Below are 23308 nucleotides of genomic sequence, written 5' to 3'. Positions count from 1 at the left end.
TCCTTTGTTAATCAATATTTTTGAGTGAAACAAAAAAAACAATAACAATTATAGTTTCTCCCTTGGCGTGTATTAGATGTTAGCTGTGCCGCTTTGGTGATTAACACTAATTCATAGTAACCACCAACATAATTTAGGTTATTGGCTTTATAAAGTCTAATCCACGTTGACAGTCGCTGATTGGACAGTTGCCCTGTGGTGGATCAGGATTAACCACTAGAGGGTGCAGTTTGATCTTTATTGTTATGATTATAATAAACATGTTCCATGTTGACTTGTGTACAGGTAAAAATCCGTCTTTTGCATCCTACATGAGGACAAATAATATAACGCACATAACATTTTTATGCTGTAATGCTTTGCTGTAATTATGTTTTGATGTAAACATGCAGTGTTGTTGATGGTTTGGTTTCATTCATGCCTGCAAGAAGCAGCAGCGCGGCGGTTTTACTGTGGCATTCATGTAGAGTCGGAATAATTGGAAAAATGAGTTCCCGACTAGGAAAATTCACGTGAACGCCCCTTTAACTCGGGAAGTCGGCGAAAGATTTGGTACTTGATTTGCTGGAATTGACGTCATATACGCAGAAACATGCTTGGTTGATGGCAGGAAACTTTTTATTAATTCACATATTGTAAACATTTTTTACTCACATGTAATTTGTAATATGGTATTAGGTTGTAACCGTTAGTTGCTGTCCACGTAGAGTGACCTACATCAGATAGAAAAGTCATTTATTAGCATTAGCCCTGATAACAAGTCAGGTAAAGCAATATTTTTCTTTGTATCGTCCATGTTGTTTTAAAAGCTCGTGAACACACCGACGCCGGAAGAACGACTTCCCAACTCGGGAAATGGGACCATCTGAGGAGCACGTGAATGCAGCAGAAGACAATCCGGGCATCTCTGCAAGTCTGTGGATGACATCATTGATATTGTCAATGATGTAAACTGAGAGAGGGCTGGGTGGGTGGGCGTGTGTGACGGGAGAGAGAGAGAGAGAGAAGAGCAGCCAGAGAGGAGAGAGGAGGACCTCAGTGTCTGGTTTCGGCGTTTTTCCTCCAAAAAAAAAAAAAAATCGTGACAGTGAGAATCTTCCAGAGTCGCATGGCTCGGTTCGGATGGGGGCTTTTTTTCGGGAGTGGGGGGGTTCGGGTCACACATCTCCGAGGTTATGAGCCGTCCGAAGCCGCGTCGGTGCGTCGCTGTCCAGGGTCCTGAGTGAGACAGAGCCGGCGGGCGACCACGAAGCCTGACACAACCCGGTGAGGAGGCGGTGGAGGGGTGGGGCGGTGGGGGGGTATATGTTGGCTAGTCAAGATGTCTGGAGGCTTGCGTGCGTGTGTGTGTGTGTGTGTGTGTGTGTGTGTGTGTGTGTGTGTGTGTGTGTGTTGGGGGAGGGGGGAGGTGGGTGATGATGGCTGGTTCGGGTTAGACAAATAGAGTCCAAATAGAGTCATGTCGGGGCGAGGGTGCGATTGTTTTTATATGGAGGGTGCGGTTATTTGAATTATTACCACATTTAATTGTCAGTGAGAGATGAACAGTGCGCACCTTCCTCATCCCTTCCCCATTTCCTCTCTTGGGGCATCTGGGCCAACTGCATCAAGTATGAAGTCTTTCTGACAAATATCACGTCTCATCTGTTTCTGCAGTCCTTTTGCAGCAACACTGGCTCTCTAGTTTTGTAACACTGACAGCTCTTAGGAGAGAGGAAATGAGCCGGAGGAGACACCTGAGGTAAATGTGCAGCAGTCGCTTGCTCATTTTCCCTGCACAGTGTATGTGGATGGGGTGTATGTGGGTGTAGGCCTACTGTACATACAATGCAGTCAAGATTGACTAAGACTGACTAAAAAATGAACTAAGTCAGCGTTCAATACAATGTCAAACTGGCTTGTAACCTCTGTCTAACAGCCCTTCAGTTATTTCCTACTTATTGGATGGTTTGGGTGTTGAAACTGATAGGGGAAAACATGACTCATTCGGATTTCGTCAGGGGACTCCAGTCAGAAATTGGGAATTTATGCAAATGGTACACAGGACCAGACTCCTTTGAAGTGCTTTGAGAAGAGTGTGTGAGATGCTGATCCAGCCAAACAACCCCCCCCCACCCCCACCTCCCAAACCCCCTCCTGCACCTCTGAATAAATCATGTTATACAACTACACGCTCTGTTCTTCTTTGCTCTCACCTCCTGTGTGCTTTCTAAACACTTTCATTGGCCTACATTGTCGTCCTCTGAGATACTAAGATTTATTATCACGTCCCCTGCAGGTGTAATGACTGCTACTCAACAAAATGTGGCTGATTGGAGCAGGATGGTTAGCTTCTGGGTGTTAAAATGTTTGAGTTTAGTCACATTAAGGCACTTGGTAGCTGGAATTGAGCAACATTTTCCTCCCCTGCTCTTGTGATTCAACTCAGGATGCGCTACGTCACCATTTTGGCTCAGGAATTTTCACTTCCCGTTCTTTCTCATCTCTTCTGTCGATGTATCTCAAGCTTCCAGTATCGTTTTATTTCATGATACGGCAGCCTCAGGGTTCGCAGCTTTGAGTTTAAAGTCTGCAGCTTTGCACCAAACTGTCCTTCTGCTCTATTGATCACCAGTGATTGATGACAGCTTGTGTGTGTGTGTGTGCATGTGTGTGTTTACCCCTTCAGTGAGTTGAAAAGCTCAGGAGCCATGGAGTTAAGGGTGGGAAACAAGTACCGCCTTGGGAGGAAGATAGGGAGCGGATCCTTCGGAGACATTTACCTCGGTGAGAATTTGAGCTGTTTTCCCCTTTGTGCTGGGTTAACATTGTTTCTTATATTCATAAATTGTGTGTGAACCTGCTGACATGTTGCAGCTGCATCTCTACTGTTTCCTTCATCAGGTTCTAACATCGCCACAGGAGAGGAAGTGGCCATCAAGCTGGAATGCGTGAAGACCAAACATCCACAGCTCCACATCGAGAGCAAATTCTACAAGATGATGCAGGGCGGAGGTGAGACACACTGAGGAGTGTTTTTAGGGGGTTATTTGGAAGCTTTATTAGGGGTCACTGAGTAGCAGTGAAGAGTTTTAGGAGCGCAAAGGGGTATTTCAGACTGCTGAGGGGTAGTTACAGTTGTTGAGGGTTATTTATAATAATTGCAGTTGATTAGGAGGCATTTAGGGAGACGTTTGTAAGACGTTTAAGGGCATTTGAGGTGCATTGAGGAAGGAAGGAAGGGATATTTAAGCTTGTTTAAGGGTGTTGAGAGATATTAATGGTCCTGGTGTTGAGGGGTGCTGAAGTGCTGCATGTTAATGATGGAATTAACAAATGTAAGATAATATAAGACAAGATGTGCATGAGTGAAAATTGGTGGATTATAACCTGTATATACTGTCCCTCTCTCAAGCCTGTATTATTAAGCACTATCCTGTTTCCTTACGCTCTGATTCGCCGTCCTCCTCCTCCCCTCCCAACAGTGGGAATCCCGTCTATTAAGTGGTGCGGAGCAGAAGGTGACTACAACGTTATGGTGATGGAACTGCTGGGTCCCAGTCTGGAGGACCTGTTCAACTTCTGCTCCCGCAAGTTCAGTCTGAAAACAGTCCTGCTGCTGGCGGACCAGATGGTGAGACAGACTGACTGACTGCATTTCACATCTATAAAATATATAACAGTTCATCAGGAGTTCCTCTGAAATGAAGTGAAAAACTATAGTTAAGAGAAAGATAACAATAAAAGATACCATTCTGATCATATTTAAAAACTGCATCTATCTGAACTTGCACTTTTACTCATCAACACTCATCAACCTCAGGCAGGGACGTTACAAATATTTCAATAAAAGGAAGCAGCTATTTTTACACTGGACCTAAATGGATCACTTGGAATCAGAGAATAACACTCATCCAAACCTCTGAAGCTGACTTGAGACAAAGCTTATCCCCTCAGTATCTTCAACCATTCAGCTCCTTCATAAAAGTCAATTCCAATCTAGGACACGGAAGCTCCGCAAGACGGCCTGATCCTCATCGCAGAGGTCGGCCTGTGGTGTCTTTTATGAGCCTTTTTAATCCCTCATATGTCATTTTTTAGTCTACAGCTGTTCTTTTCGTCCCATTTTCTCTCAGCCATTGTGTCCTCTTTTCCCAGTCACGCTTTCTGCTGTCACTGTAACATCTTTCCTCTTCTCTAAAGGGGCAATAACTAAGAATTTAACTGTCCCATAACATTAAATGACCTCTATATACTGTATCTGCAGACAGGCTGACAGGATTATTGATCAATACCAATGACTCAACTATTATTTCACCAGCCAATGACACTTGTGGCCTTTAAAACCCCCTTTCAGTTTTAGAAGAAATTTATATTCCCAAGACTTTATATTCCTGCTCCATGGGAATATAAAGTCACTCTCCACCAGAGATGCAACTCCACTGAACTCCAATTGATTATCTCAAATGGAGCAACTCTTTGCCCGTCACTTAAAGAACTCACTAATCTGGAAACCTGGAGAAAGATTGAGTCCAATATTTGCTTTTATTTTTTGATTTTATCCTACACTGGGTGTGTTTTGGATGCATTTGACCAGAACCTGGATGTTTTGGAGCCATGCAGAGAGGATCAAACCCTCAATAAATAGATTTTACACATTAAAGGACGGGTTCACATTTTTTTAAGTCTGCCTTAAAACAACAGTCAGATGCCCATATGAACATAGAAAACAGGTTTTGTTCACTCCTCTTCATACTGACAATTAGAAAATCTCCCCAATGTAAGTGATGGGGTACAAAACGGTCTTGACGGACAGTGTTTTCCTGTTTAGCTGCAGTGGTGGGATCATAATAAAAAAAATTGGCACTAAAAATACTGAAACTTTGAAAGATATTTATGTAATTTGACTCATTTGGATGGCTGAAGCCATTAGCTTCAAATAAACTTTTAAATACATTTTTGCACAGAAGGAGGACTGTGGATTTTGTCCCCCGTCACTTACTACTCAGCCTGTGTAAACAGTTACATCATTTGTTGTGGCACTGGAGCAGCTTTCTAAAATCTGGAAAAATAACCTTGATGATGTCATCAGACATATTACAAACTTGAAAGATGTGGACCTTTAGCAGGTAGACAGGATCTAACAAAAGACACTGCATTATGGGAAGTGTAGGATCCAGTGTTTTTGGAGCTTGACCCATACTCTAAAAATCTGGATATCTTCATTTTTTCAAAATCTGTTGTGAGTACCTCAACTTTTTGAACGTTTAGTACTAAAGAGTACCCCTTTAAGGCAAAGACATATTGAACATGAGTTCTTTCCTGGCTCAAGTAAGTCTCTGCAAGTTGACCGTCACAGCAAACTGACACGACATGGCACGGGCGCTGCTTAACTGCTTTTAAAACCAAGTTAAACTCCATTCCTCGTCTCTCTTCTCCAGATCAGTCGGGTTGAATACATCCACCTGAAGAACTTCATCCACCGAGACGTGAAGCCTGACAACTTCTTGATGGGGCTAGGCAAGAAGGGCAACCTGGTCTACATCATCGACTTTGGCTTGGCCAAGAAATACCGCGACGCCCGAACGCACCAGCACATCCCCTACCGTGAGAATAAGAACCTCACTGGCACCGCCCGCTACGCCTCCATCAACACCCACCTGGGCATTGGTAAGACAACACACACATAAAGGCTGGCCTAGATATCTGTGTAGGTGTCTCTTCAACTCTCTTATCTACTCCCTCAAACTTTTTTGCCATTTCATTCTCTCCTCTCTCTCCATTCTGTCTTTTTCCTCCACAGAGCAGTCGAGGCGAGACGACCTGGAGTCCCTGGGCTACGTTCTCATGTACTTCAACCTGGGCTCTCTGCCCTGGCAGGGGCTCAAGGCCGCCACCAAGAGGCAGAAATATGAACGCATCAGCGAAAAGAAAATGTCCACTCCCATTGAGGTGCTCTGCAAGGGATACCCCTGTAAGTAAAGATAAGATTATAGCACAGTTATAGGATATATTACAGAAGAAAAACACCAGGGGATTTAAAGAGTCAAGTATTTCTGTCACTTTTTCCCATGAACACTAGTCCTTACTGTCTCCCTCCTGTGCCCCCCAGCTGTATTCTCCACCTACCTGAACCTCTGTCGCTCCTTGCGGTTCGATGACAAGCCAGACTACTCATATCTGAGGCAGCTCTTCAGGAACCTTTTCCACAGACAGGGCTTCTCCTATGACTACGTCTTTGACTGGAGCATGCTGAAATTTGTGAGTGTTTGCTCCAGGATTCATTTCTTGTCACGCTCTCTTAGCGGCTATAGTTAGCAGAACACGCTTTTGCAAACTAGCTGTTTCCACTGTGTTTCAGGGAGCCAGCAGGACATCAGAAGACGGAGAGAGGGAGCGGAGGGAGGGAAAAGAGGGGGAGGAGCGAGCAGGAGGAGGCCAAAGAGGAGCCGGAGGTCGTGCTTTGCCATCTGGGCCAAACCCTTCAGCGGCCAACAGAGTCAGGAACGAGGCAGACGCCGCTCCCTCTAACCCGGTCACACGTGTGGTCCAGCAGTCAGGTCAGGACGTTATTGGGGGCGTTTGGAAGCAACTGTGAGCATTTGAAACATCACCATAGTTTCAATTTCATGTCAAGTATGTGTGTGTGTGTCTGCAGGTAACCGCTCTCCTCAGGTGGGCAGAGCAGAACGAGCCGAGCGAGAGAGAAAAGTGGCCATGAGGCTTCACCGTGGGGCCCCCGCCAACGTCTCCTCCTCTGACCTCACAGGACGCCACGACCAGTCACGCATCACTGCATCACAGGTTGGAAGGCTGTGGCTTTACAGGTTCAGTGAGAGCGTAGGTGCTTTCAATGTGGCCAACTAACGTCGCTCTTGGTTAGAGAGAGATGTGAGGTCGGATGCAGCTTCATTTTAAGAAGATGGAAATCACATCACACATCAGCTGACCAATCAATAAACAGATCCTGACAAAAGATTTTTTATTTAAGGGATCGGAACAGCTAGCTGAACGAGACACTATGTTGTGAAGGGAGTTGGTGCATGTTTTATGATCATCAGCTGCTTCAGCTGAGAGTGTTCTCGTCTTATTCATTAGGAAATTCAGATCAAGCTGTAGCACTGACACACCCTCACTGAACACAGTGCTTACAAACTGTCCCTGTCATCACCAGATTCAGGTGCAAATTATATGCTTTAGCTTTAAAGGGGCACTCCAGCAATTTAGTATTTCACTTCTATAATGTGGGGGACTCACAAGAGACATATTAAATAAAAGAATGGTCAAAATTCAAGTAGCAGAAGCTCAGATACCCTGACTTTTAGTCCCTTTTAGTCACTTCCTCAGTTTATAAAGCAGACTTTTTGTCACAAGTCTCCAAACCTAACCTAAGATAACCCTGAAGACATCACGCAGGTTATTTTTCAAACCTCCAGAGCCACAGAGGATATTATACAGTTATTTTCACAGCTAGTTCTCCTTGTGATGAGTAAACCTATTTTGATGTGTAAAATTGGTGGAGTGCCCCTTTAATCATGCGTGCACCTCACACTGTATTTAATAAGCTGCAGCAGATATTGCTCTCTTCCTTCTAATGTTGATACAGTTTCATAATTCATGATGCCAAATTGAAAATATCAGAGTAAGAAAATATTGAAACATAATCTGCTCATAATTGCCACCAGGATGTTGAATGGTTTTTTGTTACTCTGCGGTTTGTATTTACAATAGATCTGTTATGATATGAACACAGACTAATCCACCAAGCCAGGCCCCTCATGTCCCAAAGCTCATCTATAATTTGTAATTGGACTCTTTTCATTGCTTCTTCATTTATTAGTGATGCAACCTGCAGCAAGGACTGCGTCTGCTCTGTTGTTCAAATTCATTGTGCTGTGCCCTTAACAGATACAATCTTAGTTTACACTGTACACTTTGAATTTGCATAAATGAACTATGATATAGACAAAATAACAACTACCTAATCACAACTAGCCATGTTGCAACTAAATAGCCCAAAGAAATAAACTGAGGACATAAATCAAGAACTGAAAAAGCTCAGAGCGGTTTTGTCCAGACAAGAACTGAAATTCAGTGTATCCTTCAGTTTCCACCTTTTGCCTTTGTTCTGCTTCAAGCTTCTCGTCTTTCCCACCACATGCAGGTCAGTGTGCCATTTGAACATCTGGCAAAGTGAGTTCCTCTTGGCTGGCCTGCAGGTCAGTGGCAGGTATGGACACGTCAGACACACACACACACACACACACACACACACACACACACACACACACACACACTCACACAAAGCATTTTTGGACAGTTATCCATGTCAGTCTGTCATGTCAACCCTTTGTTTTTGCTGACTCCACCACATCATATAGAGACAGAAATAAATATCAAATTCAATACATTTTGAATTCAACAGCAGTAAATTACACTTGCAAAACAACATGCTCCAATTAGCTGAACATGATAGACCAAATTGACTGAACTTATCATTGTCACAGCAACAGTGTAAAAGTATTTGAGGATGGATGTAAACTGTTTTCCCTTTTGTAACAAACTTTGAAGGATAAATCTGGTGATATTCTATTTTTTTTTCTTATTGTCTGCTAATCCCATGAAAAGACCAAATCCAACAATGAACTGATCCTTCTAACAAGTATTGTTTGTGTGGCCAAAGCCTAATATTTGTTATTTCTCTGTGCCACAAAGCTCTATTGTTGCTGAAAAGCTATTAAAGCACATCAGTGAGCCACACTGTTACTAGGTAACATGTTCCTTCAATACCTCAAACAGTGTAGTTTGTTTCGAGGTGATCTCACATTAGCTCACCAAATCTGCAGCTGTTGAACTAATACATTATTAACTATTTGCACTGGTCGGGTAACCTTTGCTAAAAAACTTTAAAGCTTTTTCTAAAAAATAAGACAGAAAAACATTGTTGGATTTGGTCTTTTAATGAGATTTGTTGACAATAACAAAGATATAGAATATTTCCAGTCTTATCCTTCATCTCTCTTCCTTGTTTTTTTTTCTTGTTGTGATGCAGCAGCTGCAGGGTATCAAATACCCCCTACTTTTCAAAAAGGGTGAATGAAAGCATGAATGAGTTGGAGGAGGAGAAGAAGAGGAAGCAAGAGGAGGAAGAGGAGGAGGTGTTGTAGGCCCTTAAAAGGGGGGTTGAGGGCGTCCGTGTGTCTGTCAGTACGCTGTGTGAACACTGGTGACCAGGAGGAGCCCTGAGATGATGGAAACCAGTAGAACAAACAAACTCTTGGCTAGGACTGGCCGGTTCTGCTTTCGCGGTGCGGCTGGAGAGAGGAATGGGGGGTGAAACAACATGGAGGTCTCGCCCCTTCTTCACTCATATTCACCATCGACTCAGAAGCTCAACTTGCAAAAAAAAAAAAAAAAAAAAAAAAAGACAACAATCAAATTGCACAAAATGGACACAATTTCACTTATTCTGTGGTTTACACCTGTAATAAAATCAAATCCAAACTATCAACCTGCTATCGTTAAAGAGCTACATCTGCTGCTTATGGTGTTTAAAAAAAAAAACATGTAAACAACTTTGGAGTGTTGCAGTGAGACAAACACGAACGTGTATTCAGGCCTACAGTAGATGAGACAGGAAAACGCTTCAGAATGGACCAAGGAGGAGATCAGACGGGGAGACTGAATGTAAGAGAGTCTGCGGTGACTTTGCGGATGGGAGCAAGGCTGTTTTTTGTCAATAAATGTCAGTGTGTGTGTCTGTGTGTTATTGTCTTGCGTGTTCCTTTTCGCCTTCAGCTTTGCTTTAGAGTCTGAGGAAGAGGAGAGACAGAGGAGGGAAAAGCGACTGTGGATGAATTATAACTGAAGATTTGTCCCGGATGTGACCTTTTTCATTCAGATTTCCTCCTCTTCAGCACACTTTAATGTCTTGCCTATGAGATATTGACAAAGAAAAACATGCTCATTGAATGTAAAAAAAAAAGAAGAAGGAAGAGGAGAAAGACAGAATAAAGGGAGAGCCACAAGGATTGTATGATATGATAAAGCCTTATTCCAGCTTGTAACTCCAGGAATGAAAAGACTTGAGAAAGTTATAAGATCTTGGTGATGAACAAGTCTGGTGTTTGTATTTTTGTTCTTTACTTTAGATTTTTTTTATTGTAAATGTAAAATGTATAGATACTGTTTTGCCAGAATGTGACAGATTGTTTGAAGATGAGGTTGGAGAGAAGTTTACCTTCTGGAACAAAAAGTGACATTTAGAACAAAAAGTAACCTTTAGATTCTGCTAGAAGTGTTTTGACCCGGGCCTGTCAGGATGGATGGATGTCACTGATGGAGGAGCAGCTGTCTGTGGATCCACTGATGTCCTGTACATTTCTTTACCATGCTTCAACTTTATTACTATGATATTTGTGTATATTTTCTGAATCAATAAAAATATACACAGCTTAAACAGACATCTAATAGTATTTTTCACATGCTGAAATTGTTGCTTTCATAAACAGTAACTTGAGGGAATGATAATTTTCCGATTTTCTTGACTTTGGAAACAGTAAAATCTGAATCCAAGATGTACTTACTACCTTTTTCCAGGGCTTTCTACTGCATCTCATGGTCTTCATTAGTGGATGGAGCTATCTCCATGACATCTGAGGAAACTTCATACACTGATAAAGACCGAGAGATGTGGTTGAAAGTCCTGGAAAAGTAGTAAGGGGCCTTTGACTTAAGATTTTTTGCCAATGTTTTTTAATTAATTATGTATTTATTTATTTGCTGCTGTGCCAAATTCACCACAATTCACCAAAGATGACTTTATGCTGTTATGTTTGAATTATTTTATTGTTTTTTAATCTTTTTTAATCTTCTGCAGCAGAATCATCCATTAATAGACCTTTTACACAACCTTTTTTGCAATACTTTGACATGTCATAGCAAGCATAGTTTGCTGGCTCACTGGCATGACTCACTGGGCACTATAATGGGACTTTACTTTTCATGATCATTAATGGTTTTAGTTACACCGGCGCTTTTCTTGCAATGAGAAGTCAAACATTTTTCCATGAAAAACAAGGTCGTAGCCAGGATTTTAGAAAAAACTGAGCTTCCCTCAGCAGAATGCAACCCATCTTAAGAAATTAATAATAAATGTAACTTTATTATGTATATTTTTATCTCCTAACATAATGGTCTAAACATTATTTCAGTGCCTTCTCATTGGCAGGTGTAATATGCAATTTTGGTGGAAAATACCAAATACCTTTTTTCTGCTTAGAAACTGTAAACTTTAAACATGTTTGGTCTAAAAACTCAGTTAGCCTTAAAACATATAATATGTGTGTAGTTGTTAAATGAAACCCCCTCTTAAAGGGCCACTCCAACTATTTCACACTTGACTGTCAGTTTGTTTGTCATACTACTCAGTTTATGAAAACAGTCGTATAATATATTCTGTGACTCTGGAGGAGCTTTCTAAAGTCTGCAAACTATTTTGATGAATATTATATCAGTTTGGGCTTGGAGACTTACACTTACAAGGGAAGTTAACAGACAGTGAGGGTCTAATGAAATGCTAATGTTGAACCAAGCCTTCTTGAGCTTGACTCTGATACTTGGCCTGCTGCGTCACACGTCCACGACACGACACGTCCCCCCAATGTACGAAAGAGGGAAATTTGACCCCCAAAGTTGTCATCCATCGATACAAGTTCAAGTTCATGAGACTGCAGTCAGTTACTTTTATTGTGTTTATTTACACTCGGCCAGGTGGAGGCAGCATTGATTGTACTACTACCTAGTGACGCACCACAAAAGAAGATACTCTGCGCGCGCGCGTGTGTATATGTGCGCGTTCACCCTCCAGTGAAAACAGACGGAGGGAGACAGACAGGAAGCGGGCCAATGAGATGCGGGTTCCAGGTGAGCCCCAAGACACTGTATCACTCAAACAACACTCGCACATCAGTATTGTTGGCAGCACGTCGCGTGTTGTGTTGAAGTTCATTATTTCAGAGTTTGTCGGGGTGAGACAAAAAAGTTTGTAGAAGTTGTCAAGCAGCCAACCTCCATATCACTGAGGTCTCTGTCTCTTAACCCACTAATGTTGCTTCTTCTATCAGTGCTGCAGTGTTCACGTGTATGTATGCTATGTATTAGTTCTTAAGTTAACTGTTTACCTAACATGCAGGCGTGATAATGTTAGTTTTATACATATGGTTCTTGTTTGTCAGCACAGCATTGAATTGATCCTCTATCACTGCTTGACTTGCAGTCAGAACAACTCAGCAACTATGAGTGAGTCACTAGAGAAGAGGACAGGGCACATATAAGGCATTTCTTCATGGAAAAGCCCAAAAGACAAGTGAGTTCCACAAACTCTCCTCATCGTTTAGGATGTTTTCATTACACAGCGTTGTCGAAGAAGGAAAGAATGTCTCTGCAGTTAATATGAACTTCATGCTAGTGGTTAATTACACTGATACTTTTCATTCTCTGGATTTGTCTTACTCATCCTAATTACAGAACTGAAACTGATGATGAGTAACTCTCTAATATAATTTTTGCATACCTGCAATGTATTGAGCAATCAGTAGATGCACAAATGAGTGAAAATAGATGTAAAATCTCAACATGAATTAACAGAACTTTCATGTAGTGTGCCTGTACCACACACACACACACACACACACACACACACACACACACACACACACACACACACACACACACACAGACAGTATTTCAAAATAAAAGTGTTTATACCTCAACTCTTGTCAGGGCTTAGACCTCAGCTCCGCTTGTCATCTTTCCAGCATGGGATGGGTATGTTGCTTCATGTTATCAATGACTCAAAATAAAGATCTTAGTCTAAACTTGAATTGTAACAATTACAAAAATTCCACAGTAAACCACTTAATTAATTCACAGTCAAGTACAACAATTCACTGACGCTAGTACATTTTTAGAAAAAACATATAAAACAAAATGCATAAGTAATTTAACAAACTTCAAATTTCAGCAGATGTTCCTCTAAACAGTAGATTTTCACTCATCAGTATGCAGTGGCGGAAAGTAACTAAGCACATTTACTCAAGTACTGTGATTAACTACAATTTGGGGTATTTACATAACTGTTTGAGGTGAAATTATACAATATTTTACAAAAAGGGAAGATACAAGAAAAGTCCAAAAGAAGAATATTTGTGTGTCAGAATTTTATTCTTTCCTACTCCATAAATAATGTCAAGACCCCTTGTGACCCTTAAGAAGGAGCCCAACACCTAGGTTGGCATCCACTGCACGAAGCTACCTAATAGTATATAAAGTAGTTGAAACGAGCTCCACCTTAAGCAGAGACAACAGTAAAATGCTGCATTAGTGTTTTGAAGAGCAGAGCAGGTAGACCCAAACACAGGAGACTGCAGGCAACAGGAACTTGAAGAATAGGCCTAAATCTTTATTAAAGACGGAGTGCATGCTGAGCAAAACTGAACTGAACAGAACCAAAGATCCAACAAGGACTGAACTGAAAACCAGGACTTAAATACAAACTAAACTGACAAGGGGATGAGGTGCTGGTGGAGAGATGGATGGAGAAGCTCAAGTGAGGGGAATGAGGTAATGAAACGAACAGGAAACGAGCTGATAAGCTGAGGAAACCACAGGGAAAAACACAGAGCAGAAAGCTCCACAACCTAGAAAATACAACCCTCTTGATAATAAACTGACATACATCAAACCCTCTAAGAATATACATGAATTTAGGTTATAGTGTTGTGTACAGGTTATAGTGTTTTGTACTTATCTCTAGCAAACAGAAAAGCAAAAACCCAGAAAACACAATCTTCTTTATCACCGAGACTGAGAACATGCTGTGTGAGTTCACACCAGAGTGAAAACAAAGATAGATTAACTAATAAAGACAATGTAAATAATAATAATATAGTCTTTTAAATATACAACTCAAATCAGCCTTCAGTCCAGTATAAACAAACTGGGAGAAAATTCCGATGGCCTCTAGTGGACTGGTGGAGAATGGCAACTAGAGACACACATCCAGACTATTACAACCTAATAAAATATATAATAATATATCAGTCACAAGAGACATTTTTCTGCAGAACAATTAATTAAGTACAGTACTTTTAGATTGTTGTATTTGTAGTTTTACTTAAATAAGAGATCTTAATACTTCTTCTGCCGCTGTCAGTATGTCACTTTTTTGTTTATTTTCTCCCCAATAAATTATGAATGCATGTACCAAAATAGAATTCATAAACCTTGGCCTTGATTTCTATCTTTCCTCACCCTCCCCACTGTGACCCCTCTCCTAGTATCTTTAACCAGATCACACCAAGCTAAACCAATGACCAGCAGCTTACTCTAGACCAGCCAGTGGCAGGATGTCAATGTCAGGAAAAGGTTCTAAAACATGTTCATGTCTCAGTATGTTTGTTGTGAAGATGTATTTTTAGTATTTGGTGATTAAAATGACTTCCATATGTTTTGTACAGTGCACACAGCTCTTACCAAGCTCATCCACTGCTTCTGCCCTGACAAAACATACACATTTTGCACTAGATTGTAATCTATTTGCAACTGTCATGCACTTTTAAATGAATTTCGTTGGTAACTGTTATCAATTAAACAGTAGAAAGAATGAGTTGTTCTTTTTTTTTACCTGGGTGTGGGGCGCGTGCCAGGCCTGCTGTTTACTTGTGCAAGCAAGTCCCGCAGGGTACATTTTTTGGTACTCAGTGTACTAAAATGAGCTGTTTGGTAAAATAATGTAACCAAATGGTTGCACAAACATCTCCCAGCAGCACAAGAGCATGTTTATGCTGTCTTCTCAGGTGGTATATTTGTAGTTTCAAAGATTATCTGAAGAAAGTGATGTGAAGACTTTAATATTACTTAAATAAAGTTGTGAAATATATGAATCCTTTTACATAAAAAATGTTATTACAAAAGCTGTTATGTGTCAGTCACGTGATAGACACAATGAAGATGCATGTAGTGAGTGTGTAGTAAGCATCACATTAAAATGGCGTCTGTAAATGTATGAAGCCTTGAATTTATGAATGTAATGAATTATTATTTTTACCATACATTAATAATATGTATGCTGTGGTTATTATTCAACTGCATAGCTACTGTTGCTATGGACCCTGAGACAATACTTGAGCACAGGTAGGAAATGAGAACCATGTGTTTAACAGGAACATGGTACCATTTAACATTAGCTATACATGTATTTACCGCAAGCTGATATGGTTCCTCATACTTTCTGACTGATCTATATCATCTGGCCCTAATTATCACTTACATACTTACGTACAAACACAAACGCATAGTTGACAAAAGTTTTTTTTATTTTTTATTAAAGCTTACTTTTTAGATCATCTAATTCTTAAGTGCTGAACTAGAAATTAGATTACATGTTAGCTAGTTAGTATAGTGCTTACCTTGATAATCAAAATGAATTGATCAAAAAAAGAGTTTGTGTCCTTTGTCCAACTTTGACTTTTTCACATCTCCTTGAAATTCGTCAGCAAGATGGAAAACATCTGCAATTGGCCCTCACCTCTGGAATAGTCTCCTAGAGGAGGTCAGACACAGTGGACAGCTTCAAACGAAACCTTGAAACTTATTTTTGCTTTTATGTAATTTAGTGGTCTCATACTACTTATAGCTGTTCATGGGCTCTTTGTGTTTTACTATGTTTTCCTTTCTGTATTGATTTGGTTTTACTTGATCTTATTTCTTTCATGGGTTTGCTTTCGTTTCTGTTTTATTCCATTTTATTGTATTTAATATAAATTATATTTTATTGATGTAAAGCACTTGGAGTTACACTTGTATGAACTGTGCTAAACAAATAAGATGTATTATTATTATTATTGTGAATATCAACATCTTCAGAGGATTTGTATGGAGCACTAATGGATAACAACTCATTGTTATCACACTAATAAAGTATTGTTAGTAAATGAACAGTTTAGAGCACTAATACATAGCTATAAATCCATTCTCAACATCATTACACTATTAACAATGTGATAATCTAGCAAGAGCATTGTTTGAACACCAGTACAGTGAAGAGCATTAAAGACGCACAGGTGTTGGGCCAAGAGGGTTAGGGTAAGTCTCCAGGAAATAAATGTAAGTCTATGCATTGTCCCCAAAAGTGACGTGTGTGTGTGTGTGTGTGTGTGTGTGTGTGTGTGAGAGAGAGAGAGAGAGAGAGCATGTCTATCTTAAAGAGAACCAATTTCAGTTGAAAACGAAGGACATTTCTGTGTTATGAAATGTCTGGTCCTCACAACTTCACAGGGCAATTTGAGGGTTAAGACTTGGTTTTAAGGTTAAGGTTAGAATTGGGTTTAGGTTCAGTTTAGGGTAAACTTTGGGTTTAGGCATTTAGTTGTGATGGTAAAGGTTAGAGTAAGGGGCTAGGGAATGCATTATGTCAATGAGTGTCCTCACAAGGATTTAAAAACAAACGTGTGTGTGAGATTAGATGGGTGTGTATTGTGTGTATTACGTGTATGTTTGTGTGAAATGGTTTTAGATTCATGTGATTTTAGGGGGTTTAGCAATTGTTACGTGTATTTATTGTTGGATTCAGCTGGATTTTTCCACCAGACCTTTCGTGTTGGTCTTATTTTAAACACTAGTTTCAGTACCTTTTTTTTTTTTTAGATTATGTTTTCCAGGGAAATTGTTGCTGCTGGGAACAGAGAAGGGGGGCGGTGGGGTGGGCTGGTCATGGAAAACTTCTGGGATGCAGGGATTCCTTGTTTACATCCTCCCGGAGTACGCGGCGGGGGCGGGGTTGGCTCCGCCCTCATTCTTTAGACCTGACGTCATTGTCGCTTGTGTTTTTTATGAATGAAAGAATCCAACCTCAGAGAGCAGCGGAGTAATTCCGGGAAAAGGCGGACTGACATTTTGTCGCCGGAGTCGCTTCGACCCAGCAGGTAAATTATCATTTTCTTTTACAAAATATTAAACATAGGGATGTTTTTGTTTGCTGGAATTCGTTGGTAACAACCGAACACGAGAGGACTGGTATCCGTCAGAGACTCGCCAACCAACCAAGGACAAGTGAGCAGGCAGCTGTTTGCTTTAATCTGCTTTAGCTCGTCAGAAACCGTTGATGCTAAAGGCGCTAGCCGTTAACATTACTAGCATGTTTAACGGCGCGGATAATTTGGCCCCAAATCTTAACACTTATACATATATGCCTTTTATATACGCAGCGTTTGACAGCTAGAAGACCCCTCTCGTGTCTCCCCTTTTAACTGGATGTTTTAAAACAATTTAAAAGGATTATTTAAAGGCTTACTAAAATGGATGTCGAGGGCACTCGTGATGGCTGTTTACTATAGCAGCAGCGCATTTACCTCCTCTCCCTATAAGGCTAAAGGCTGGATTGTGGTTTTAGCTAGGGGAATAAATACTGTTTCCAGTGGTTATGTAGTCATTTAATTTAATACTGAATATATATTTGGGTGTTTTACATGATAAACCGTGTTAGTTAAAGCGTTTGGCGGTGCTGCGTTCACTTGTTGCTTTCCACTCCGGTAACTTAGCGTGTTTTATAAGCGTACTATGTCCTCTAACGTGACGTTTTTAGGAAAGTATAAACGTGGATATCCTGTGCTGTGTGGGTAAATAGAGTAAGACGTGGTCACTTATGGTTTTCCTGCATTTGGACTGACTGGCAGTCTTGGCTGGGCAGAGCAAAACGGTTTATTGCTGAATCACCCTGACTTTACGAAACGGCCGGCGGTCTCGTCGGTTTACAGCCTGGAGTCCGCCGGCTGTTGCAGCAACCTCTACTCCCCACGCATTTCGGGAAATGCAGTTTAATGTTGAAAAACTACAGACCATTTTAGCAGGTGTTTTTGTTTGTTTTTTTCAAGTATGTCCGCCACAGCTCATATACATGTGTTGTTGTTGTTGTAGGCCTACATGTGCAGTTGAAACCCTGTGTTAAGATCTCAAGTGTTTACACAATAAATAGTTACTCCTGGCAAAGTCTGCCAGAAGAAATGTGACTTTGTAACTTAATCGACCCCCTGTGCTTCCCATTAGTCCTTCCTGCTCGGTTAACGTGTCGGGAGACAGAGTGAGTGTGTTGTCTGCAAATGTTGCTGTAGTCAGCAATACAAATCAAACCTCCTCTTTACATCCACTTGTAGGCTGCGGTGTCTACACATGCTGTCATATCTTTTTAAAGTTGACAGTTGTTAGTCCAAAAAGACCATCAGGGAGACTATTTTCATTATAGAAGTCACATTCTAGTTAAAAACGAAAGTGTGCTGAGCTCTGTAGTATTAACTGATAAATGAAAGTAACTATCAACAGTCTTTCATAACTGGGGGGTAATAAATGTGTTGTAATTCTGTATCACACTTTAAAACAAGCAGAAATCTAATGAGTTGAAATTATCCTAAATAATCTGCATTAAAAATTAGTTAAAGTCAAAGATATGTTCAAGTTCAAACTGACCACCGTGGATTTCCCCAAAGATTTCTCTCACATGGTGCTTTGAAAACAAAGGGCAGGCCCCCGTTTTCAGGACTTTGTTGTTGAATGATTTACAGGAGGAAAGAGGTGAGAAAAAAAAGGATGTCAAAGATCATAAATATACCCTGGAACCCAGCAAAGACTGTAATCAAGAAGTGGTGAAATTCAGCTGCTGTGTGACCTTGTGTAGATCAGTCTGTCTCTCAAAGACAACTGACAGTGTGAGAAGTTAGCTCATCAGAGAAGCTGCCAAAAGGTCAACAGCAACCACGGGACTGTATTTTGACACTCCATGCAAATGCTGTATCAGGCTTTTTCTGCAATTCTTGGCTATGGAGTGACAAATTGAAACCCCATACACTCTTAAAAGAAAACCCAATATTGCGATATTTCTGAAAGTAGACACATTAACTCTCCAAAAGCTATGTGGGAAAACACCCTGTGGTTTAATGTTGTCTAGATTTTTTTTTAAATAAAATGTTAGTGTCAAAAGATATTTTTGCTCTGCAGCCAACACAGTGGAGCTACTAAATCAGCGTATTGCGATGGAGGTGACGTGAATGCAGCAAAAACAGCCTCAAGTTTAAGTGCAGAGTCATTTTTATCAGCATGACAATGACTTGAAAGCCCACAACCAAGAAATGACTACAAGGAAAAATGAAGTTTAAGTTGGCCCACATAGAGGTTGGACTTTAATCCCACATAACTACTGACCTTTAGAGTTGTGTAGGAAGTCCCCACACAGTCTTTGTGAACATCAAGTGTTTAGTAAGAGGAACAATTGAACAAATCAACCAAATTTTAGCCTCCTACTTTTAATATGTCAGAAAAGGTCAAAATATTGTTTTTACCTTTAAATAAACTTGTTACTACTGTATTGGAAGAATGATTGAATACATTTTAAAACACACTTTATATAGTTGTGTTCTTTTTCACTTAAAATATCATTACAAACACTTGCCTCTCCTTACAGTTTTTCACAATGAAAGCTTTGAACCGTTAGTGTTGTGTTGACAAGAGGAAGTGTTGGGGGAATTGGTTAGGACACCTGCTTTGAGCAACCAAAGGGCAGACACATGATAGCTTCCTCCTCACTATTCCAGCTAACAGAAAGAGAGAGAGAGAGAGAGAGGCATGTCGCTTTCAAAACCTCCTCTTCCTTTCATATCAAACCACAGAGTTTAATGAGAGAGTGCGTTTTAGAGAAGCACGAAATTTCTGTGGGTTCTCATTTTCTTTATCGTGCATGACTGGCTGTCTTGTGAGCGGATGGTAAATGTCAGGCCAAATATGGCCCAAAACAGCGTGATGTCTCGGGTCACATGTGATAACATACCTTTTTGTTGTGTCCTGTTTGTCTTCTTCCAGAGTGTATATATCTGTGTTGACTGGTGCTTGGGGGGGAGAAACGGAAGACAGTCGGATCATGACGACAGAGAGAAGCAGCAAAGCCCTGAAGGTAAAACACAGCCAGAAATAAAACCCAGTTTTATTATCTCAAAAATGAGTCATGTTTATGGCCTTGGGATATTTTTACTAGCGGAAACGACAATGTTGAAAAGAAGTTTTACTGTCCTCCCTCTCAGTTATTCTTAAACACTCAACATTCTTCTCTCCTCTTCCTTTCACATGCTTACTCATCTTTTTTTTATCCCCCATCTCCTCATCCAACTTCCTGCTTCCTTCTTCATTCTTTCTCCCCATCAGGTGAAGCAGGAATGCGGCGAGAATGTGCCCGTCCTGTCAGACAGCGAGCTCATGTCCCTCTCGGTGCGGGAGTTGAACCTCCACCTGCGCGGCATGTCCCGCGAGGAGATCCAGAAGCTGAAGCAGCGCCGTCGCACCTTGAAGAACCGGGGCTACGCCGCCAGCTGCAGGGTCAAGAGGGTGTCTCAGCGCGAGGCCCTGGAGCAGCAGAAGCAGGAGCTCCAGAGAGAGGTGGATAGGCTCGGCGCCGAGAACGCCGGCATGAGGAAAGAGCTGGAGGGGCTCGGCGCACGCTTGGCCGCGCTCCAGAGGTTCGCCAGGGGCCTGGAGGCCGGAGGGGGCAACCTTCTGGCCACGGCCCCGCGCCTCAACACCGCCTCAGTCATAACCATCGTGAAGAGTCCACCACAACCTCATCCACAGAGAGAACAGGAGCCGTCCTAGAAGCAGCTGCTGCAGCCAGACTGGTGGGAGGGACACACAACCTGCAATGCAAACACACACACACGCACACACACACACATATACCATACATATACATGGCAGAGAACAGGTAAACTTAAAATATTAGTAGGAAAATACTAAACACTTGCATTACGCCTCGTTCACATTATGACATCCAGGTGTCATTTACTCCTGTGTGAGGTCATGTCAGCAGAGCGGTGTGTAACATCACCTAGTAGACAACAACTATGCTCAGTTTTCCCAAGTAAGAGCCAGGAACAGTTGAAAAATTGAGCATTAGTGTTCTGTTTTTATAACACTTCAGCTTAGTCAACAGATTTTTTTTTTTTTTTTTTTAAATCTCTCAAGGTTTAGATCGTGTTCAGCAGCAGGTTTAATGTGAGCGAGGCGTTGAGCACTGATACACCCACAAAACCCAGTTTTTTCAGACCCAGTCAGATCATACATACACACACACACACACATATACACACATATACATGTGCAACGAAACCCTCACACTCTTTCCCCCTGACCCACAAGGGGTGTAGACATTGACTTAAGTGGACTAAGTGACTGAAGCCAGACCAACCCAACCACAGTTACTGTACATCTTCACCGCTCAGCAAATCCAGCGGTGATCCTGGCGCTGTTTCGATTGTGTTCACCCAAAGGCTGAAGCTTCTCTCCGCTTCTGTTTTACGGCACCTGACAAACAGCAAAAAAAACAAAAAAACACAAGGGCGGAGCGGACGTATGTGCAGCTTCCTCCAGCCCTTCAACGTCTGCACTCCTGGTACATTTGTAGTCTGACATTACAAGTTGTTAAGAAGAGTTTCTCAACCTGATGGGAGATTTCTAAGACTAATATATTGATCTTTCTTTAACATTTGGAAAAGGATCATGTCTTTCTAATCAATTCAGAGCTTCCTACATGCTCAGATTCATGTGACAGCTCAGTAACTGCTTGAGTCATGAGTCATCACAGACACAGTCCAGAAAAAGGTTGAGAAACTCTGGATTAGCACGTCACAAATTCCTTTAAGATGTTCAGTGAAATTCTTTGTTTTTTGGGATTCACTACTCCTCTTACTTATTCTACCTGAGAATCATCCCTGTTCAGGATAGTAGTTTTGTACTGCTAGTGAACACACTTCTCACATTAATGCAGTGCCTTCAGTGTATGCAGGAGATCCAAGAATACAAACCTAAGAGGTAAAAGTGGACTGTAATTGCTCCTTTTTTTTGACTGTTCATGACCACACATTTCTTTTTTTGTGATTTTTCTATGGATTCTCCTGTTTTCTCAACTACAATCCCACATTACTCATTTCACAATCCCCATTGTGCAGTAACTCTGCTACAGTCTACTGTGGCTTCCTTTTTTCATATCTGGTAGACTCCCAACAACAGATGTTGGTCATTTTGCTTAAAACGTGTCAAAGCGGAGTCACATCTGGTAGGAATTACGCTCAAAAAGTCGATGCAAACTCTCTGCATACATTCCTGTTTTGTTGTTCTTATTTGTAATGTTTTTATGTGCCGTTGAGAGACGAAAATGTTGAGTGACATTTATCAGAGATATATTCTATATTTTATTTGTATTTAAAGGTAGATATTATGAAAAGACAAGCTAACGAGTGCTGTGATGTTATCTATGTTTTCAAAAGTACTTACATATGACTAGTCTGGGGATATTCTCATGTCTAATTATTGTGTGGCAACGATGATTACTTTACAAAATGTTAATTATTAGCTATGTAGAAATATGCTCAAAGCCAATGGCCATATTGCTGTATGATGATTTTTTGTGTGTGTGTGTGTTTTTTGCCATGTTTGTACTGGCTTGTCATAGTGGATTCTTGGAGGGATATTATTTTTCTATGATGATTTGTATGTTATGTTGTGTGTGAAAAAAAAAAATTAAGGTCACTTCCGAATTGGCAGGGTCGGCCGAAACACGGGACGTTAAAGGATGAACCGAGTGGAATAAATTGGGAGAGATGGATGGAGATGAGGAGGAGACAAGAAGGTTGAGGAGTTGTGGGATTGATGGAGAAAGAAAGTAGGCAAGGCGGACTGGGAATGAAGGTGGAAAGAGGTTATTCACTTGAAAACCTCCATCGGTCATGAGCCTGTTTCAGTCCAGATGTGCTAACTGGGCTCAAACAGGCTTAGATTTCATGGAGTCTCGGCCACTGAATAGCGCTAGCAATATCATTTCTAAGCAGGCATTGTAACACAATTAGACTGTGTTGACAAATAACTCCTAAAGATACGAGGCATATATTTAGCTATATGAATATCCTTGTGGCAAAGCATTTATTCTCAATATTTTAACGTCTCACATCTGTCAAATTGTGCTGGATGTTTTGTAATACTTGCAAAACAAAAAATGGTCTTTGTATTTATTACTTGTATTTTTTCTATTGTGAAAATTTAAGTACATTGTCTATTTTATATATTAATTATAATAAATGTTGTACATATTGTACATAAAATGGTGTGTTTGTGGTTGTCGGATGGATTGAGACAGTAGATGCACACGTGGTACATGAAGGAAGTACATCTACAGGATGTGATGGACAAGTTATCATCACTCTGGTTAAAGTGTAATCAGTGAGCTTACCAAAGATAA

At 41.0% G+C, this 23308-nt stretch overlaps 2 protein-coding genes and 1 long non-coding RNA gene across 7 annotated transcripts; all 3 read left to right on the top strand.

Moving 5' to 3' along the window:
• The first annotated feature begins 982 nt into the window (after positions 1-982).
• On the top strand, positions 983-9418 carry csnk1e (casein kinase 1, epsilon). 3 transcript variants are annotated; one of them, XM_067576701.1, is made up of 11 exons: positions 983-1266; positions 2669-2766; positions 2884-2994; positions 3465-3613; positions 5421-5649; positions 5783-5953; positions 6092-6240; positions 6341-6539; positions 6638-6783; positions 8144-8198; positions 9032-9418. In XM_067576701.1, the coding sequence occupies exons 2-10, from the start codon at positions 2691-2693 to the stop codon at positions 8174-8176; spliced, it is 1263 nt and encodes a 420-aa protein (XP_067432802.1). In that variant the 5' UTR covers positions 983-1266; positions 2669-2690; the 3' UTR covers positions 8177-8198; positions 9032-9418. The 3 variants fall into 3 exon arrangements, with proteins under 3 accessions (XP_067432802.1, XP_067432800.1, XP_067432801.1); XM_067576699.1 differs by having other exon boundaries at positions 984-1266; positions 8144-8209; XM_067576700.1 differs by lacking the exon at positions 983-1266 and having other exon boundaries at positions 2471-2766; positions 8144-8209.
• A 2382-nt stretch (positions 9419-11800) lies between these two features.
• On the top strand, positions 11801-14644 carry LOC137171890 (uncharacterized). Of its 2 annotated transcripts, none has more exons than XR_010924827.1 (3): positions 11801-11904; positions 12257-12346; positions 14319-14644. It is a non-coding gene; the product is annotated as an uncharacterized lncRNA (long non-coding RNA). The 2 variants fall into 2 exon arrangements; XR_010924828.1 differs by lacking the exon at positions 11801-11904 and adding an exon at positions 11918-12121.
• Positions 14645-16808: 2164 nt separating this feature from the next.
• Positions 16809-23174, top strand: maff (v-maf avian musculoaponeurotic fibrosarcoma oncogene homolog F). 2 transcript variants are annotated; one of them, XM_067575906.1, is made up of 3 exons: positions 16809-16964; positions 19888-19978; positions 20227-23174. In XM_067575906.1, the coding sequence occupies exons 1-3, from the start codon at positions 16876-16878 to the stop codon at positions 20668-20670; spliced, it is 624 nt and encodes a 207-aa protein (XP_067432007.1). In that variant the 5' UTR covers positions 16809-16875; the 3' UTR covers positions 20671-23174. The 2 variants fall into 2 exon arrangements, with proteins under 2 accessions (XP_067432007.1, XP_067432009.1); XM_067575908.1 differs by lacking the exon at positions 16809-16964 and adding an exon at positions 16987-17091.
• Positions 23175-23308: the final 134 nt, after the last annotated feature.

The sequence above is a fragment of the Thunnus thynnus genome, chromosome 20 (genome assembly GCF_963924715.1).
Source record: "Thunnus thynnus chromosome 20, fThuThy2.1, whole genome shotgun sequence".
Classification (NCBI taxonomy): Eukaryota; Metazoa; Chordata; class Actinopteri; order Scombriformes; family Scombridae; genus Thunnus; species Thunnus thynnus.
Note: the sequence above shows the minus strand (reverse complement) of the source record. Positions and strands in the feature narration are given on the sequence as shown.

Bases quoted from the DNA above. Each gene is read 5' to 3' on its own strand.
- maff (XM_067575906.1), top strand. From the start codon at position 16,876: ATGAAAGAATCCAACCTCAGAGAGCAGCGGAGTAATTCCGGGAAAAGG. The intron at 16,965-19,887 runs GTAAATTATCAT...GTCTTCTTCCAG, and splicing joins GAGTCGCTTCGACCCAGCAG to AGTGTATATATCTGTGTTGA. The intron at 19,979-20,226 runs GTAAAACACAGC...TCTCCCCATCAG, and splicing joins GAAGCAGCAAAGCCCTGAAG to GTGAAGCAGGAATGCGGCGA.
- csnk1e (XM_067576701.1), top strand. From the start codon at position 2,691: ATGGAGTTAAGGGTGGGAAACAAGTACCGCCTTGGGAGGAAGATAGGG. The intron at 6,241-6,340 runs GTGAGTGTTTGC...ACTGTGTTTCAG, and splicing joins ACTGGAGCATGCTGAAATTT to GGAGCCAGCAGGACATCAGA. The intron at 6,540-6,637 runs GTCAGGACGTTA...GTGTGTCTGCAG, and splicing joins ACGTGTGGTCCAGCAGTCAG to GTAACCGCTCTCCTCAGGTG.